Here is a 20816-nt window from a genome sequence, read left to right on the forward strand (position 1 = left end):
CAAACTATAATTACTCCCTCTGGTGGTACCTGCGGTGGGGAAGAAGTTTTATTATTTCAGGGTGCGACAAGCTCTGTTTAAACTCATATGAGGGTAGTGGAATGGAACAACGAAATTATGTAAAACAGTCTTTGGCATCCCATAATACATGTAACGTTACCATTGCACCACAAAAACACGAATTCAGAAATTCAGCAACACATTTGTGACAGTTTCTGTTCGTCGCATGATTCATGGCCCAAAACCAAAAATTATTCACGATGAAAATGTTTCTTTATAGAAGGCTGTGTCGAGAAATGAGTCACAAATACAGGACAAATCCATTCCAGTAATTCCATATCCGATAGACAACAATTAAGCAACTGGCAATTATCACATAGCCAAATGACCAGTCAGAAATCACCATTTCATATTGGTTATGGCGCCATAACGTCATAGAAGTGCAACAAGTGTTGAACAATCAATTTCAAACGATCCGATAATAGAATAATTGATCTGTTTGCCCTTTCCATTATGTAGGAGGTTACGATTCTTTTACACTTAACATGTAGTTCTTCTCGGGTACGGTTTCTGCATAGCAAGGCATCAACTATTTACTTCACGTGTGGTTGGAATAAATGCATTTTGATGAAGGGATGTTTGACATGGTTTAAGACCCGCCACACAGTCAGAGCATCCATCTTTGCAAGGATGAAAAGGGTGGCTTTTCGCACGACAGTTCTCTGTCACCCCGTGTACCCGTGTCTTTAATGACAAATGGATGCTACTTAAAGCCCTGTCTCCAGACTTCTTAGTACGCCCTTTGCTTTGAATTTGTCCAGGCTGCCGGAAAATGTACATTTAACATTCTGACATTCCTTATTCAATAGCAAGCACGTGATATCCGTATCATAATAGCGACATCAATTTTCTTGCAATTTACTAAAGTAATGGGCATGAAATATGGGACATAAGCATAGTAAGTGCACAACGTGGGCCTTCTGTTGAGCTGGTATCATCAACATTTAAACACGCCAAATTATTTTCTCATATTGAAGAAGCAATGTATGTACAATCATTACGATGTCGATGGTTAACAACAAAAAAAACTTACAAAATTATAAATGAGCACCAAATCGTGCGGTCCGTTTGGTCATCTAGGCCGCAACGAAAATCAGAGGTGGCTAAGGGTTTTTATTTTGAAAAAACGACGAAAATGGTGGATGATTATTTGATAACGATTAGTCCCTTGCTAACGAAGTCAACAATGCCATTAGCTAACAGTATTGGGGCAAACTCGAGCTCTTCACTCTAGATCTTCATCACAAAACCATTTTGAAGGTGGTGTTTTGAACGAAATAGATGCAGTCATCTTTGAAGATGATGGATATAATTGAAAATGTATGTTGATCGAATGAAGACTCGGCTTAAATCAACATGACACTTGGAGTATACGCCACAATATTTATCACATAGACCTCAGATCATCCTAGTCGAGAGGAAGAGAAAAATCATCAGAATGACCATCGAAAGACCGAACAAATGGGCCGAAAATTAACCCTCATACGACCACGCTGACCCAAGCACTATATCTTTTAATGTTTCCAATATCACTAAAGCTATCTGTCTGATATTCTCTAAAAGTTGTCACCCCGCACATTGTACATTATCGCTTTTCACGCATTTATACAAATGTTAGATTGATTTCTATTTGGGCCTAAGGAGGAAAGATGTTGTTGAAGCTCTATTCATAGAATCAGGACCAATGAAGTAGTCTTCCGGTCACACCTTGGGGTGGCCTCCGGGTTTTGTTACGCAGTGACCATTGAGTAAAAACAATTCTCCATTAAGCCCGCCCGGACATACCCCATCTCAACCTTAACGATGTAAACCCGCAGGACAGAGGCAGCTGGATGTCTGCCATCAAACTCAGGCATCCAAAGTTTGAGCACGTCTATCCTACACAGCGTTGTCTCGGAATAATTCTTCGTACCTGGTGGTTTCATCATGTTACCAACTTGAATGTCCTACATCAAGCAGAGACAGGAAGTTAAAGCGGCCAGCCGACTCAGATGGCTGGGACACATCCTCAGAATGCCCGAGGAGCGGCTTCCCATGTTTCTCTTCGATTGGACACCAACCTGTGGGGAGCGACCGAGGAGAAGGATACTCAGAAAAACTTGGTTGAACTCTAATCTTGATGGTAAACTGTCAGTTGGCGCCACGTATGTTGGTTTATTATATGTGTAATCAGACAGCATAAGTCTGCAGGATGTGGAAGTATTGGAGGAGGACTGCCAGGAGTGCCACAGGGTGGCAGTGTGGACGACGAAACCTTGACGCAGACTACTTCACGATAACGCACAGTTGAGAAGACCTCATCAAGTAACAAGTAAGTTCTTACGTGGCAGGTTCCGTGACCGTTCGTTGTTCTGTCGACGACAAACGGTCAGGCCACTGTATCGATAAAGAGAATTGAGGTTAGCTCTTTAAATATAAACTTAAAGCTATGCATCATTCTACCCTTTGGAAGGGTCCTTGATATGATAGTAAGGTTTTATTGCAAATTCATGCCCATGGGGCTAATTGCAAGTGAACAAAATACGTGAAGTGATTGAAAACAGTTAAATAATCTAAAGTCTAACATACAAAGATTAACTGATTGCATGTACATACAGACTATCGATATAACACCATCAGCGACACTATGATCCAATGTTCCCACAGAGAGTCTCGCTTAGAATATTAGATCACCATCCGAGTAGTTGGCAGGAGACCGAAGATAACTGTGGGGATCCATTTATGAAGGTTAGACATTCAGGTACTAAACAATATTCAGATTTAATTCAATCTTTACAACTGGATTTTTTTTTAAACGGAGATTTACTTTCAGACGTTTGGGGTGACATCCATCACTCTTCTTCAGTGTCACTAGAATGAACTGGCAGAACAATTCAATACAACTACAGATATTACTAGAAAAAAAATGGTTGAACATGTCAATTCACTATCTTCTCAGAATCGTAGGCAAATTGCACTCAAATGTAAATCATATTTACATAGTTCCCTATGGTAAGACAATACAATATCCAGACTGGGGGGATCGTCTTGCTCATGGATCAACAGGAACAGGCCGACCAAGTACGAGACATAAGCGCTGAAGCCATCTGAGAGTGGATATGTTCAAAGTTCAAAGCAAAATGATGCATTGGACAACAAAAACACGCGTGTCTTTGACTGATTGTAAACGAAGCAATGTACGACGAAGATGCTGCATAGTGCCAAAAGATGGACCTGATCACAAAACGGTTATCACCGTTCAAGTAATACGTCTCCAATTCAGGAAGGAATGGACAGCGTGATAACATTACATTTATTTCCAATCATAGAGTTGGAATCACGTTTCTGCATCCACCGTTACGGCATGGACTGCACGTTTTCCCAATTGAATTGCCGGTACATGGGCCATTACAGCCGCACGTTCTCTGTGAGCAATCTGCAGTGCGTAATGGTCATTTTATATCCAACATCTTTCAACAAAGCAAAATAAGGCGCCAAATAGTAAAGTGTATCTATCAGCAAAAGTTGAAGACTAATGATATGATGCTGACTGTTACTTATAGTCTATTTCAAGGAATTCTAGCTGTCTCAGCAGCTAATAAAGATGGCTTGAGGATGATAGGTACATACTTCGCTCTTAGCAACCATATTTTGACTTGCAAAAGACATTGATGATTATCATTTATAGATACGCTCGCCATATAGCAATTACTCAGGCAACTGGATATGATTTAGGAAACTCATGATTTTCCAAAATCATATCCAGTTGCTTGAGTAATTGCTATCTGGCGTATCTCATTACCTGGATGTCTAGCCTTCATCTACCTATCATTTATAGATCTTCAATGTGCAACGTTATTTTGCCAATTTCTATACAAGTTTACCAGCGATGTGTCGCCACTAAACAGCCCCCCTTACAAATCTATTTTACCCAAAACTCTCTATCACGAAGTAAAGAATGACAAAAAATCATCATACCCACATTCTGTTGTTACATTGTCGTCAGAAGACAAATGATCCATACCTACCTGGGAGTAGAGGACGTATTCTCATCACGCATGTGAGCTGCTGTGTTCTAGTCCAAACAGGCGCAGCTGCCTGCTGCTCCTTTATCAGTCCATTTCTCACCGTACTTTGTCGTGGTGACAATAAAGCTTGTGCAGCCCTTGCTGCTTTGGTACTGACCATGCTCTTAACGTTAACACAGCGAGAGGATTATTCGGTACAAATACGTATGTGTAGATGATAATAAAATAAAATAAAAAATGTTTGAGTAAGAAACAAAGTGATAGAAACGATATTGATCCAGTTTAGCTCACAGAAGATCTTTTCTTCCACTAGCCGTAACAGAGGAGACAGGTGCTGCTTTGGTACTGACCATGCTCTTAACATACTCCCAGGCGAGAGGATGATTTGGTACAAATACGTATGGGTAGATGATAATGTTTGAGTAGGGAACAAAGTAATCGAAACTATATTTAGATCTATTCTTCCACTGGCCGTTACAGAGAAAGAAGACAGGCGCTATGTACAGGTTCATTGTACTTTGAAAATTCCCCTAGCTCTTTCCGACAAGCACAACGAACCTTCGTAACCCCTGTAATAGACTCATATAGTCAGTTGTTATCTTATCCGATTCATTATTTGATTATCGTTGTACCGCTGTCACATTATTTGTATTACTTAACTTGATTACTTACCGTTTATAATCAATTTTGTGTATACGTGTAGAATAAGGGATGAGGCTTAGTTTAAACTACATAGGCTTTTCCCTCCTCCTGCAAATGTTTCTGTGTATTACTTCTTGTATTATGTATCAGGCATTTTCTTATGCAAATAAACAGCCAATGGACTCTACATCTCCCGCCCTAAGGGTTGTAACGCTTTCCGATAGCGTGCATGTCGGGTGAGCGACCCAGCCGGAATCAAAGTCACGGCTTCTAGTTCTAGTTCCAGAGCCAGAGCCGCTAACCACTGGACTACGCACACTACATAGAGCAAATAGATAGATGCTTCAACCAAAATGTAAATCAGAAGTTCAAGTTGTTGGAGCACTTGAAAGATAACCTGGGTACCATCAGGATAGTAGTTCGCTCTGACTTTTATCATACACTATAAACAGTCGCTTCCCACTTTTATTATACTGTAACAGTAGAAGCCAGGTAATTGCACAACAGACAATCGCACACTTCTGTTAACTGCACGAAATCCCAAAATTCCATGGTGGTGGTGCGGTCATGCTTCATAACCTCGCTTTGTTGCACAATTTAGATAATGGCACAAAATGCACCGGCAAATGGTGTGTGCAACTAAGCGGAATCTACCGTACACTATATAACAATCGCTTTTCTAGATCTGTTATCCGAGTAGCGAACTACCAACCGGATGGTACCCAGGCTACCTGAAACAAGGGTGGGTGACAAGACGTGCGTGTGACCTTGCACGGTGAAGGTGAATCATTACCAGACGTCTGTCTGCCCATGTAGCAGCCAGGCCGGTCTATACTTTCTACCCGCGGGGCTTTCATAGATTAAGACGTGTAGCAATTTGTTTCATTATTGAAGTTTAAGGCTATGCGACAAATCGAGTTTATTGAATGCTCATATCTGTCATGTAAGTGAATACGATACAAAATGTTCTTCTGTAATGAATCAATAATGAATCGATGTCGCATGTCCTCTCCAAAGTTTTCACTAATTTGTTATATACGTGACAGTTTCCATGGAAATTACTTCTCCACGGGGATAAAATTAGACGTGCTGTCCTCTGTTTCTCCAGAGTGATAGAGTTATACATGCTGTCCGTGCACCTCTTGATAGGGGGTCTGGTACCCTTCTAACTTTAGACAATACTAGTACCCTTGACAAGTAGAGCGTGTAAGTGCGAAGCAAACTTTTATACGCAAGCATGTGTTCGCGTTTTCTGATTTAGCCTTCACCTCAAACTCACCAGTGAGCCCCTTCCTCCCTGCACCAACCTTGTCAGGTCCCAGTTGTACGTAGATCTGCCGTCATTAACACGCATGAGGCAGCCCGGGACAAACGGTCCACAGGAGAATACACTAATGGTGTCCCAATTGGCATAACGGCGACCTGTTGTACCCTATTATTATAATCAGCGCTATAAAGGCCATGGCAGATAGACGTTGAAGTAGCCAAGTTTTAAGGGCAGGCGTAGCAGAGGAAGACACCATTAAACTTTGCCTCTTCTGTACTTATTGACACAGGTGAAGTAACATGAAAATCATTTTGTCTCACATCTCACAAAGCAAAGTCAGAGGCTAAGTGTTTCCACAATGTACGAATTGTCTATCTGTTGCGAGTGAAAGTGAAGATGATGGCCTCAGAATCAGTTGATTGGCGCGTTTATTGGATCCCATTTTGTACCTGCACTTTTCCTGCCAGTTCTATCAAGCTCTCTTTTAGCCGACAAACCTGTGTGGAGAACCACCTGTGGAGGCATTACGCTCCTTCCCCGAGCATGCGGACCTGAGTGAGTGATTGAGTGAGCTAGGTGGAAACTTGCCAAAAGTACCTGTAGGCACAGGAGGGCCTATGCATGGTTTAAGTAAAGTATTTTTTAAAGTTCTATCTTGAATTTATACACTTGATGATATCATTTGTATTCCAAAAAGTATTTACTCAAGCAACTGGATATGGTTTTGGAAACGGTCAGACGTTTCGGATAGAATCCACTATCCTTCGTCATTGACACTAAAGTGACCTGGAAGAAACAGGTCTTTTATACTCTAACTATGAATGAAGACAATTTCAGTTGTCCAATAGACGTATCATTTGTATTGATTCTACTTCTCTACCACATGCCTTATGGGCTGAGACGCACAAGCTCTGCCATTGTATTTGCCATTTTGTGTAATTAGATTGGATAAACGATGGGTTAGCAAGTAAATGACTGTAAATTAGGTTGTCACTCCGGAACCACATAAGCATGTAATGTAAGATATTTGAAGGTAACATGAAGGTTAGAAGAGTTTCATAAATACTTCTTTGAACACCTGCACATCTATATAGTCTTAAGAGAGTTCTTAGATGACTTAATGAGGCCATCTGCATCAGAGCCCATCGACCATTCCTCGACAGAGACGGGGGCCGATACCGACTGCCAAACACCGGTTGCTGAAGTGCAGGTTACGTGACATAGGCTTCATATTATAGCAGCGAACTTGAGAGGGGTCAAAGAACTGACCGAAAGCTTGATGGCGAGTGCTTTATAATTAAATACCGTGTAAAACAGTTACTACCTTCATATGGCTATTACTCTTCATTTCTTATATAGACTGAACCAGTAAATGCCAATGTATGTAAAGGCATTTGTTATGTTACTTCATTCGTTCAAAGGTGTTTCTTATTTCCTAGCCCGCCGTTTATATGTACGTTATGGACCGAGAGTTATTAGCTAGTTACATCGCCACCTGCGGTCAACAGGCAACAATAACGTTACTGCCTGAAAACACCTCCTCCAACAACATTAAAGGGAGTGGATGACAGGGTTTTTCATTCACAACCAAGAAATAACATATCACAGCCGAAATTTTGGTGACCGTCTGTATAACTTTCTCGGAGCAATATTGAATGGGGGGTGGGGGGATGTACTATTCTATACTGCAGCTAGGTGTCGCTGCTAACAGTACCGTCCGTCATATCGTGATATACATTATAGATCATTGTACTGAAGTTCAAATGCAGTGTGGAATAGTGGTATATGTAGTTGATATTGCCCGACCTGGGAAGTTGACAAATGGTCGCTGAAACGTCGGATGTGAGAGAATTCTATGTTGTGAACCTTGCTATCTAATGGTCATGATCCTTGCTATCTAGTGATTCTTCAACCTCATGAAATCATTCAATATCCACGAAAACATGACACTTAATGAGTATCTGATTGCCTGAAGGTTTGCCAGCGCTAACGCAGCTAGCATGGACCGATCGCGATAGAGGGTCCGGAAACCAGGACTATTGCATGATGCGCACCACTATGTACCTAGGTTTGCTCAAGAAGATGGTCAAAATTAACTTACAAATTACTAGTATTATCAATAACGCGGCAACAACCATAGCTACCGGATACGTATCTAAACCGTACGATATTTGACGCGTTTAAAGTTGTAAACATATGTAGACAGAATTTTATAACGATATTCATATTGACATCGTCATACAACGCAGGAGTCTTTTAGAGCAGTACAGAATTGACCTAATCGTGCTGTTGACTCTACAGGTCTATCGTGATCCTAGACCTATGAGCAATGTAACCACGTTTAATACTAGGCTGGAAAAATGGCACCGTGAGACTGACACAGAGGAGAGAGGAAAATACTAAAGTATATTCTACAAAATACAAATTAGCAGATATGTCTATGGCTCTGACGGTGACAGCGTCTTCTGTGATATCGATTTTTGTACAAGTGCAATATGAAATATTTTGGGAAGACCTCTAAAAGATCCTAACTCCCCTATCAACGGTTGTGGTGGGAGAAACTTCTTTGCTCCGCGTATGGTTGACTGACATAGGGCAGCAGTGTAGCGACATCTACTGAGTCTGATTGATACTGCAGCGTCAACTTTATAACGTTTGGTGGAACTGAAAATAAACCTAAAGGCCACAGCAAGTAAATTCTATGGATGACATCAACGCGCACATTACGTTTCGCCTGATTTCAGAAAAAAACAAGATTTTTTTTTTCTTCTGCAGGGATTGTCAACATTACAATAAAGTACGAAAATGAGCAAATATATTGTGTTGTGGCCTAATAATTGTTTTTGTACATGTAGAAGTGACACTTGCTAGGTACTCAGGACTGTAGTTGTAGAAATGTAACTTATTGGATAGTTGTAAAAGTGATACCAATATGGAAGCTATGAGTGTGGTTAACAACTTTGTTGGTGATGCCAGTCTACCACACTAGTGTCAGTTTTACCACACCAGTGCATGTCTTAAATACAGGAATGAATGACTTGTTGGCTCTGATATCATGCTTTGTCCCTTTGATTCTTTTTACAACAGTCATCAACTTTATGGTGCCTATTTTTGAAAATGTAGCCATCTTGTTTTTTTTTCACCCATCTTGTTTTTTTTTCGCCCTATCGCACTATCTTTGCAGTCTCCAAATGATGTCATCCATAACATTTACTTGCTGTGGCCTAACCTTATATCACTTGAAAACTGAACTAAACTTACATGCATGAATTAAGGAGGTTTGTATGATTAAATCCTCAATGATATGGCATTGAATGGCATAAATCTCAACAATAAACGAGGAAACTGTGTCTACCTGGCATGGCATTTGCCAAGATATTGATCGTTGAGAGCTCGGTCGAGTCGATTCCTTGCCATGTAAGGTCGAGTCGATTCCTTGCCATTCCTTGCCATTCCTTGTAATCACAGGTCGACCGGTTTCTTCCTCGATGATCTCAAACAGACAAACCCACTCACTCACTCAGTCAAGTCTGCTTGCTCCGGGTGTCAACGCCGATTAGCAAGCACCTTGACTATCAAGAATGTAACGTTACATGCAATCCTTGGACATTTAGATATCTCCTCAGATGATCGAATCAGCAAAGCTAGTAGGAGTGGGACTCTCAGAAATTCCACAAAGTTTGTTCTTTGTTGCCTCCCTCGCTACTTTCGACAATATGATAACTTGCAAGATTCAAGTGGAAATAAATGATGGAAACAACGCCAAACATTCCAGTGTCGTCGTCAATGGGAAAAAGGAAACATGTACAGCTCATCTAGAATATTGTGTGTTGTCTGGTGCATGTCATCTAGTTTACATGTCTATCGTATCAGGCCCTATTTTTAGTATTACACAGGTCAAATTGGTTTTCGCGCCAAATGTAAATGTAACATTTTCGCGGAATGATATAATTTGAGCTAAATGATACATTCACGACCCACATAAAGTACGATTCATCTCGACATACAAAACATCATAGTATACCAAATTTCTCTACATAAGTGGCGATATGCCTACAATGAATCAAGTTGAAGCGTTTTCTATTGTTAATCCTCTAAATTGAACAGGACTACTTTTCCTAGCGGATGGCGAAAATGCGTTCTACGGCCCCATTACAAACAAGCACTTCCCGTACAGCAGACAATGGCTGAAGTTTTTCTGTCAGTTCCGTCAGAATTAGAAGATATGTCGTCTCAACGAGCTCAGTATCTAGTCTAGCAGGTAAATGGTCGTTGTTTTCGTACAGTTTGTTGCTCCCTTGTTACATGTTTCAATAGCAGCTGTGGTTTTATTTTAGCTGTCGCAGACGATCCGTTGGGGGGGGGGGGGGCATTTGTTTTGCTCGCTTGCAGCCATTTGTGATTTCTGTTTGCGCCATTCTTGTCATAAGTTCTGTTCTGAGGTTACTGTGTGACTGAGTATTGAGCTGTCTTTCTGCCCCTAACACATTTTCAGCTCAGGTTTATGTATATCAAAGCTACAAGACATCACTGATAATGATCAAGAAACAGGTGTCCTAGATTTGTCTTACACGGGAATTAGCCAAAAACGATTTCCATGCCATGGTTGTCCAATTTGGAATATTCACGCCTCCAAGGGTCCAAATACTTTTTTAATGTCATTGCAATATTGGAAGTTGTCAGAAATTTTACTGGTACGTCGGACAAATTCTTAAGAAAAAACAGAGCCCTCTGTTTCTCCCCTGATTTCACATATTTCATTCAGTAGTAACATAATTTTTGTAAATCAGTGTTATTGGGATTCCTAACACCAAAGAGGTTTAACCTCCTTACTAACACCTCAAGATTGAAATTTGTGGTCAGAAAAATTGCATGTTGTCTGTGATCAGGAACAATTTTCTGAAGATTGCTGGTTAAATTTTCATTCAATTTGAAGTTGATCAGTACAATTTTTAGTTTCTTGTTGTTGTTGTTGATGAAAACTTGGCTACCTGACTATTAGATAGATTCCCTGACACAATACTGTAATACATGATTTTTTGTTACTTTAAAATTTCATTTGCATTGCACTTATCACTTAATTCATTTTCTTTATTTTCTACTGTTTATTGTTTCCTGTCTAGTTAGGTAGATATGGATGGTGACACTGTAAGCAGCTCCTTCTCCAAAGTGCCAAGGTAAGGTGTCAGATAATATCTGTTTGGAACATTTTTTACTTTTATCAAAATCATTCTTTATAAGATTTTCGTTTGTACTGATACAGGTATTTTGGACAGGCCCATATTTTATGGTATTACATGTAGGCTACTTGTATCACATATTCTCCCATCGAAAAGTTGAAATGCACTTTTTGTGCGCTGCATGGGTTACATTGACAGTCAAAAATTGTAATGATGGCTTCGAACATTGGCATTGCTATTGTTACAAATTTTACAGCTTTCTGTTTTTAAAGGACAAAAAAATCTTCTCAACTTTTGGCACATTTCACATTGTGTTTTCTCAGATGGGTATTATATAAAAAAAATACAACTGTATTTTTTAATTCTGTTTCCTTTTTAACGGTTACACTGTTTGAACTATAATAGTTTTTTTTCTGTAAGAAGTGCTGCCATACTTTTATAAGTTGCAGGATTAAAATCTCGTCCTATTTGTTGTTTATTTTAGGGAGGAACTGCTGTCAAGACTGAAGACGTACAACTTGTACCACTCCGAGAAAGGCAGCACTGTGCAGCTCAGGTCCACACAGGTAGACAGTCAGGTGGGATATTCTGAATTTCTGTCATAATCTTGTGCAAAGCTACAGTGTGGAAGGGCCACTTTTCACACAGGTTATCCCAATATTCCGGTTGTCAAACTTATAAATATAAAGAGGTGGTTGGGCATGCTTTACTGTACTAAAGGGAAAAGGCCCTCGTCCAACCATATAAAATTTGAAACATCTTACAAGAGGGAATCAATGATAGAGGTACCATGTACATCAAGGGACGGGTACCAGTACCATGTACCATGGGCCTGAAATGGGCCTGTACCTGAATTTTTTTGTTAAATCTGTGTTTTCATTTCAAATCTGGATAAAAATTGGATGAAATGCAATTTTAGTCCCACACCGTTGTTGTCATAATATTTTTCTCTTGGTCCAGGATGGAGACACCTTGGCAGTAGAAGGCATGCTGAAGATTTACTGGGATGTGAAGAGGCCCATCAGACTAAAGAAGGATGACGATTCTTTTCCAGAAAAGTCGCCCCCTCCCAGAGTTCAGCCCGGTCTGGACAATGCGGGGAAAAGCTTCAATGCACCTGGTCTTTCCAGGAGCGCAATACGAAGCAGATCGTACAAAGCAGGTGTGAAAACTACATGGTTAGACTAGTTCATTGGCTTGGAGTTAGTGCTGATCAGGCAAGCACATGTTTGTCTTGTACTTGCCCGTTTGTTTGACGTGGATAGATATTGGTATACTAGCTTGAATGACTTCTGCTGAGCCTTCTAGTTGCCTGCCCAGTCTAAGACTGGTAGTTTAAACATCGTTATATGCTGGAAATACAGTGTTGTTTTATTTTCTTTCCTGAAAAATAGAAAGAAGGATTTGTTGCTATGAATTCAAATGCTTAGATATCAGCCAGTGAAAAGTTTGCTTGAACAAGTGGAAGTGACCCTGTACTTGCCCAGTAGGGCCAGTGATCATGAATCTTTGTACACTTGTACACACTTTGTACACTTGTACAGCAATGGTTAGCTTGCTGAAGAACTAGCATAGTCTTCCACTGTTCCTGACAGAGAAGACAGAAGCCATATACAGTTTTTACAGGTTGATTGTACCAGGGAAATTCCCCTAGCTCTTTACAACAAAAGAAATGAAAGTCTACCACGGCTTGGCACCCATCTTAAAAAATGTGACCCTTTCCAGTAAGCCGTACGTTAACAGCCAGGATTTAAACACCCAACCTCTTGGGCCAAATTAGGTTAGGGTAGCAAACCTTGGGTTGCAGCCAGCACCTGTCCTTCCGTCCTTTGACTGAATTTTGCAGCTGAGGAAGGAAAAGAATTTTGCCCAAAAATCGATGTTTAAACAAGATAAAATAAAACTGTAATTTTTCACCAAAACAGATGCTGCTGAGCAGTTTAGTCTACAAGCAAAATTTACACCTCAAAATGCAGGAATTTCAGAGGGTCCAGATTTTAAAATTTTACTGCGGAGCATGCCCTGGACCCCCTAGGAACGCACCTTAGGCGAACATAGGATTAAGAATCTTGGGGACGGAAAATGATTTCAGGCTGGCTACAACCCTGAGCAAACCACTGAACTACATGTTTGCACACAACTAATATATATTTTGTCTTTCTCATTATGATCTCACAGCTCAGAAATCTTGGGATCCTGAAGAGATGCCAGCCGCCACAGTCTCCCTGGACTCTGGCTTCCTGTTTGGCAGCAGCTCCCGCCCACGCCTCACCAGCGACTCCAGTGAGCCCGCACACGCACGCACGCAGCCGCACACCAAAGTCCTGGGGCGACCCAAGAGCGACCTCTGGGACATCAAGCAGAACCGCTTGAGGAGGAGATACTCCATCAATGGCCACATCTACAACAGCAGGGTTGGTTTGGATATTTAGACTTTACATTGTAGAAGGAAAAACATGGTGTGTAGAAATTAATGTGCTCTTGTAGCCATCTACTTAAATGGTTAAGTACTTTGATGTCTTATATTTGTCTTGTACACTAGTAATGTATAACAGTGATATACTGATTACCGAGTAATTGTATGTATTACTGTCTGCTCCTAATTGTATTTGTTAAATCCCGAAAGTTAGCTATGCTGCCAACAAGTCAGTATAATGTATTGTAACATTTGGCAATAAATACAATGTCGTAGATAAATGTATTATATCTATAACCATACGTAAGTTTTGATAGCATGTGAAATGGTTTTAAATGATATGTAGAGTAAGAGAGGACATACATCGTTTATTTTTATTTTGCATTTTACTTTTGCCAACTTGCACAATGACGGCAACTGTGGATATTCAGACACAAAATGGAGGATATGTTGAAATGTCATAATACATGTATTAATTGTTTCATTATTTGTTGTTCCTCAGACTGCAGTTTTTACGCCAGCCCATGGCAGCATGACCAATGTCAGACTAAACAGCAGAATGAGAACACCACAAGTTGTTGAACTGCTCCTCAGCAAGTTTAGAGTAAGCTTTTTTGGTGTTAAATGCTTACCTTTATTTTGTGCAAGCAAACTTTAAGGTTCTTTCTATGTTATCATCACATTCTATAATATTCAGGGTTTGACACTTGGTTTTGAAACTTCATTTGCCCTATAGTGTAGGGCAAGCTACCACATAGACACATAGAAATCCTACTGGACTAAACTAACTTTTCATTGGCCAAAAATATAATGTATATTGTATTTCTGCACATTTTTATGTGCAACATGGAAATTTTTCAGTTAAGAAAATCACCTTAAAGCATGTCACAAGGTTTCAACAAGATTAAGGTGTTAGGAAACTTCCTGCTTGCTGAATTCATTCTTCTCTCATAAAATTTAAGTTGCTTTGACATCATAAGGTTTATATTTACATTTCAACACTGAACATGCCAAAAAAGCAGTTACTTAAGCAACTGGATATGATTTTGGAAACGGCCAGACATTTTTGACAGCCGTCCGTCCGTTTCATTCTGTTATTCAGTGAGTAAGCACAAAGTTATAAGCCAGACATTTGGAAAAGCATGTGTGCTGGTAATGTCTTTGGTCAAGGATGTTTCTTATGTGGCATTTTCAAATTGTCTTGAATGTTGTTTTGGATTGCCTTTCAGGTTGAGAATGATTCTGACGACTTTGCTCTGTATGCTGTCCATGCATCTGGAGGTGAACAAAATCCCCTTTTACTAGAGTATTAAGTATTTTATTTCAGTTTGTTTTTAAGATCTTTTTATTTCACTTAAACTAATATATAATGCCACCATAATTAAAAACTTAGCCTCTGACAAAATTCTTTCATGGACACATACACAGACTCTTTATTGGGAAGTTGTCCACTACATTAACATCTTAAACATTATGTTGTGTCATACCCATTAAGGGTATCACAATAAACTCCAATGACGAGCGAATCTCCAATGTCCACAGAATTCCGTCGACTGAAGGACACAGACACTCCCCTTATTGAAAGAGTGCTCCTGGGACCAAGTGAGGATGTAGCCAAGATATTCATCATGGAGAAGTCTGCAGAGGAGGACATTCCTTTAGAGGTAATGACTCAGAATTCAAGCAAATCTTAATTTACTGATTAGGCCCAAGAAAAAATGTTGTGCTTTTGATTAAAGTCCTGAAAATATAGGGTTGTTAGGTAGGGATTCTCTTTTTTGCTACTTTTTTAAAAATATATTTTGTGATTCAACATACACAGTTTGACAGTCAAAAACTGAAATACATGGGGGACATTGGTATTTTGAACATCATTATGTAAATTGTACTACTGTAAGTTCATTTAAGTTCGCGAGATTTTTAAGTTCGCGTATTTCGCTGAAACCTTCTCTTCGCGAAGTCATCTACTCGCGAACATGCATGTTCAACATCGTTCCCCTCCCCACACCTTCCGTCCAAATGATCTAGTCTCAACTACGTGTTTACTATGATAGCAACTTATACCGATGACAATACTCAACTGACAACAGACCATCTATTCTTTTCAAACCGAAATAAAAGTTAATTCAACACATATATACGATACATGGAGTCATTGTTGTATAGAAATGTGCCACTGGCGAACGGAGAAAAAAGAAACATGTCGGCTTTGTTTACTAGTAGTACGTACACGCCGTGACATGGCTGCGATAACAATTTACTTAGTACATTGTCCTAGTTTTACTAGATTTCTACAAGTTACGAACGAAACAAAAAAATAAAACTGAGTAGTACTGGTCTTTACAAATACAAGGAAGGCTATGGAATTGCAGCAGGTTTACAACAATAACAACTTCTTTTCCATGACTAGAAACGTGGCAAACACAACTCCGCTTACATGCCGAAAATAAGACGTCCGTTTCATAATTCTGAGTTAGAACTACTGTAAATATGGGAGAGATAAACTCTTCACCTTCTTGTGTACAACTTGTGTCCACAAATTACGCTGAAAGTTTAAAACTTAGCGCCGTCTTTCACGCTAAAAAAATTTCAAAATGGCGCCCGCGTCGCTTGGCTTGGCGTGGGGTATCCCGTCAGCCTATGCGGCAAATGTGATTCCGACATAACAGAGGTCATTGACCCCGTTGCGTTCCGTGCGCTGTCGTCAAATCACGGCCGAAATGAGCTAAACAATGAGACAGTGGCTCGGTAGAAACACATCTTTTATTGAGTACACCAACTTTAGACATTGTTTGAAGGGGAACTATGAACTGTAAGGCGTAAATGCCGCCTTTGCCGGCATGACTAGTGTTGCGGTGTGGGTGGGAGGGGGGCACTCGCTACCGGATCGTAACGTAACTTTCGAAAAATAATTGAAACACCCACTCGCGAACTCAAAGATCTCGCGAACTCCCGATTTGCTCAAACTCGCGAAATTAAGTGCTCGCGAACATAAATGAACTTACAGTACTTTTTTTTTATGCAGGGTGTCAACAAAAAGGGTAACTACATGTACATGTAGGTTCAGTTGGTCTGTTTATATCACTTTTTCTATGGAACGAAAATGAGAAGAACATGTTGAAAGATGATTCTACAATGTTTTTGTTACTCAGATGCCAAATCAAAAATTTAATCTAGGTGGACCAAAAAAAAGCTAGGTTCACCAGGTTTTTACTGGGGTCAGTCTGATAATCACAAAAGCCCTTACCATTTGTTCTATACTGAACCAGACCTCTTTGACTCTTCTGAGTTTGAGTATATTACTTTCCTTAGGTTGGACAGTACATGAAGTTTCCCATTGCTGTTCTGGAGAGTATCTTGACAAAGTTCACCGAACAGGAGGAGAGAGAAATAGAGGACATCAGACAAAGGTAGAACTTTTGTTTACTGCGTGAACATACATGGACATGGTGTAGTTGGTTTAGCCATTCTGTAATGCAGGAAAAATTTAGTGTTGTCTATTTTCCTTGTATGGGCAAAGGCTTGTGGGTGCAGTTTAGAAAAGCACAGATAGGGGGAGTATTACCATTTGTGTTATTCAGTGATTTATATGGTAGGGCAGTTTATCCATGATTGTTCCCTTTGTATCACAATCTTCACAGTTACTGTAGTGGTTTTGACATATTTTTATCTCAATTGTATTTTAGTATAATATGACAGTTGCAATTTATATACTTAGACCATACCAATTCAATTTCTTGGTTCTCAGATGTTTAAAAGTGAAAAATATAGCAAGGACATCATAAAGTTGAGGGTAGGGAGGAAAACTTGAATATGATTGTATTCACCCCATAAAACTGAGTGCATAGACCTGTTTCGTAGGCTTAATTATCATTGTGTTTTTCCAGCCAGGTTTTTTTGGGAAAAATAAAATTTAAATCTGAGAACCAACAAATTAAACTAGTGTGGGCTTATGACAGATTTTATGTATTCTGATTCAAAGTTGCTTTTTCATGCACATAGATACGAGGCTGAGAAGAAGCGGTTGAGAAGAAATATGTCTGTCAAGAGTACAGCTGTCTAGCTTGGCCCCCGGCAGTGTAATGCAGTAAGATGTGTGTATCAATACATGCTCGTAGGCAGGGTGGTTCGAGCGTTTCGGATTTACTCTGTGGTACCCAAAAAGACAGATCATTATTGACCTCTCTTGGCAGCCCTGTCATCAACAGTCTCAGTTTTATTTTACCTTGAAATCCTCCCAAAAAAAACCTAGTTGGAAATCCCATTTCAGAAGATTGAATTTTCCCAATTTCCCAGGGAGCATATGCCCCCATATCCCTTATAAAGCTTGCACCCAAAAATCTTCAAGAGAAACTCCCGAAGCAATATCCTGCCTATGCCTATGGGCATGCACTGTGTCTGCCTCAAATCACCACCACTAACTGTGGCAAACTTTGCCATATTGTCACAATACACTGTCTAATTGTGTCGGAACCTTTAGCATGTTACTGGCCACATTTTTTGCCAACACTGTCTGTCTGTCTGAGGACATTCATATGTCTGAAGAAAATACCACATTCGCTGGTTTGTTCATTAACCTCTTGTGGTTTGTGATTGGAGAGTTTTTGTGATGTAAATTTGAGTGAGTGAATTTAATTGCCCAAATTTGCTGCCAATTTGAAGTGGTAAGAGAAAAGAGACCAAAATGAAATTAGCATGCCAAAGGTTGCCCTTTAGATTATTTAGTTGAAACACATTCCGTTGAAGGCCACAAGTAACAAAGCACTTTTAAATTATTGTCCTGTTATGTTAAGTTTTGTTGTATTCATTCTTGTTGTAACCTATTAAACATTCAAGTGAATGTTGTATTACCCATTGTGTTACTTACACATAGTTACTCACTTTGTAACCATTCCTAAAACATTACGTATGAATTAAGTATAACGAAGCTACTGCATCATCTGTTTGTAAAATGCTGTCTTGTCTGTGTTGTCAATTATCACAAAGCCACTTGCATTGAGCAAATTTTCAGGACAAGATGCAATACCTACATGGAATTTAGGAACTGCACACTTACCCTACCCTAAGGTATGTAGCTATATTTTGAGATAGTACAATGCGAAATGTCATTAACAAAAGGACAATGTATGTTAGGTAAGTGGAGAGAGACATGGTGACAAGACTTTATTGTATTGCTCCTAAAATGATTTTATCTGACAAACTAAGTGAGGACAAAATTTAAGGGAAAATGGATATATACATTTAGGTGTTTGATCCCACACTTTTCTTAATTTTAAAGGTTTATAATATAAATGATGTTATTTTATCTTCATAAATTGTTCAGTTTTATGTTTGATGATTGTAATGTATTTTGATATAAACATGACAATAAACAAAAAGGGTTTTAAGATTATGTAATATATTTTTGTTTAGTAGACCAATTATTAGATTCTTAAAAGCTGATACAGGGTATCCTGGAAAAAAAGAAACTAATGATTGCTAATGGTGGATGTAATACATGTAGGTTAGATACTTAATCATTATAAAAGAATAATATTTCATACTGGGCTTCATCTCTTGTGTAAGGTATAGATATATTGCAAACTGTTGTGCAATGATTCCATATTAATCATGCAATATTTCTTGTATCAAATAGCTAGATCAATTTAGTAATTTTTGATACTTTACCACTACATAAGACATGGGCCATTCAACAGTTACTGTAATGATAGTTCCTTGATATATACATTTTGTACAACATACTTCCAGGCAGTATTAATCTAAAGGAGTCATCTCCATTTTTTTCTTGCATTTGTAACAATAATGCCATATTGATTTGATTTTATGGATGACATCCTCATGTACTTATATAGCTTCCATCAGAAGTTTTCAAACATAATGCAAATGATAAAAAGCAGCTGCAAAAGGAGCAAACATGTTTCCTTTGAAATCCAAATTGTCTTCAGCCTTACCTTTGTTTTCTTTGGAATCCAAATTATCTTCTGTCTGGATTGTCTAACAACGTTTCCTATTGGACATCTGAAATTGTTTTCATTCATAGTTAGGGCACACCAATTTAATTTCTTGGTTCACGGATTCGCTCGCTCCTATTTTTTGGAAAAAAAAAAATTACCACTCAGCAAATTTTCACCATTAATGAAACCATTCACCAACTTTCTGGTGTAGCAAACATAAAAACTGACACTACTTTTGTAATTTTCAATGAACAGGTACTGTTACTGTACAGTAATAGTGTTTTTGTACTTTTTTCAAGCTGAAAACTTTTTATTCTTTATGTTTTGGATTAGCCCTTACCTTTACCCCAACCATTTTACAATTTTTATTTTTATTTCGCCCTCTCGCTCCATATTTTTTATGAAAAAATCCGTGAACCAAGAAATTAAATTGGTGTGGCCTTAGAGTATAAAAGACCTGTTTCTTCCAGATCACTTCAGTGTCACTGACAAAGGATAGTGGATTCTATCCGAAACGTCTGACCGTTTTCAAAAACATATCCAATTGCTTGAGTAACTACTTTTTGGTGTATCTTATTACCTGGATGTCTAACCTACATCGATGCAAACATATTAATATTCTATGAATTGTGACAAAACGGATACTTATGTCATAAGATTTCAAAGTCAAAGAAGATGTGAAAAAAAAAAATAAAGAATATATTGTTCTGGATACTGCTGTGTTTGGTCATTTCAAGTTCAACATTTCATAATGAAGGCAGCTTTTTTTGCCAAGATAGCATCAGTTTTGGTGATAGCAGACGATGTCATCTATATAATTGAACCAGCATGGCCTAGTAAGATGTACAGATCATCATACAGACATGGAGACTGAAGTAAACCTTGAAAAAACACAACACAACAGTGTAACAGTGAATCCTTGTGATGTCTTCTGTTTTTATTATTAACAAGAGATACCATTACACAGATAGGTACCAACAAACAAGTGTGCACAAGACAAGACGTTTTCTTATTAGTATTGGAACAGAGATTTTCTGTGCAACTTTACATGTATGTAAAAGCTTAATAAAATTTACAGGAACATGTACAAGTGTAAGAGTCACAGACCGGGATGGAGTTTAAGGGGATTAGTTGAAACTGTGTTACATTTTGTTGTATTCAGTTGACAACTGACAAATGAAGTTGTTGACTACAAACAATACGACGTACTACCAGTAGTACCATTTTATCTTGAATGTACACTCTGCAGTCTTTATCGGACAGTACCCTTTTTCCAGTCTCTGCTGTTGA

The 20816-nt window shown here is 39.0% G+C and overlaps 1 protein-coding gene and 1 long non-coding RNA gene across 3 annotated transcripts; one reads left to right on the forward strand and one right to left on the reverse strand.

The window, feature by feature from the left end:
- Window positions 1-528: 528 nt before the first annotated feature.
- LOC118412537 lies at window positions 529-9393 on the reverse strand. The gene is made up of 3 exons (XR_004830784.1): window positions 9332-9393; window positions 2384-2436; window positions 529-2120 (listed from the first exon to the last, which is right to left on the reverse strand). It is a non-coding gene; the product is annotated as an uncharacterized LOC118412537 (long non-coding RNA).
- Window positions 9394-10066: 673 nt separating this feature from the next.
- Window positions 10067-19036, forward strand: LOC118411486 (ras association domain-containing protein 2-like). 2 transcript variants are annotated; one of them, XM_035813773.1, is made up of 10 exons: window positions 10067-10237; window positions 11100-11153; window positions 11641-11734; window positions 12117-12318; window positions 13335-13570; window positions 14075-14176; window positions 14802-14853; window positions 15115-15236; window positions 16885-16982; window positions 17575-19036. In XM_035813773.1, exons 2-10 carry the CDS (start codon window positions 11110-11112, stop codon window positions 17633-17635), a joined length of 1011 nt encoding a protein of 336 aa, XP_035669666.1. In that variant the 5' UTR covers window positions 10067-10237; window positions 11100-11109; the 3' UTR covers window positions 17636-19036. The 2 variants fall into 2 exon arrangements, with proteins under 2 accessions (XP_035669666.1, XP_035669668.1); XM_035813775.1 differs by having other exon boundaries at window positions 10093-10237; window positions 11104-11153.
- Window positions 19037-20816: the final 1780 nt, after the last annotated feature.

Source organism: Branchiostoma floridae, chromosome 3 (assembly GCF_000003815.2).
Source record: "Branchiostoma floridae strain S238N-H82 chromosome 3, Bfl_VNyyK, whole genome shotgun sequence".
NCBI classification, from domain to species: Eukaryota; Metazoa; Chordata; class Leptocardii; order Amphioxiformes; family Branchiostomatidae; genus Branchiostoma; species Branchiostoma floridae.

Excerpts from the sequence above, each read along its gene's own strand:
- LOC118411486 (XM_035813773.1), top strand. The coding sequence starts at position 11,110 with ATGGATGGTGACACTGTAAGCAGCTCCTTCTCCAAAGTGCCAAG. Across the intron at positions 11,154-11,640 it reads TCCTTCTCCAAAGTGCCAAG|GGAGGAACTGCTGTCAAGAC; the intron begins GTAAGGTGTCAG and ends TGTTTATTTTAG. Across the intron at positions 11,735-12,116 it reads CCACACAGGTAGACAGTCAG|GATGGAGACACCTTGGCAGT; the intron begins GTGGGATATTCT and ends CTCTTGGTCCAG.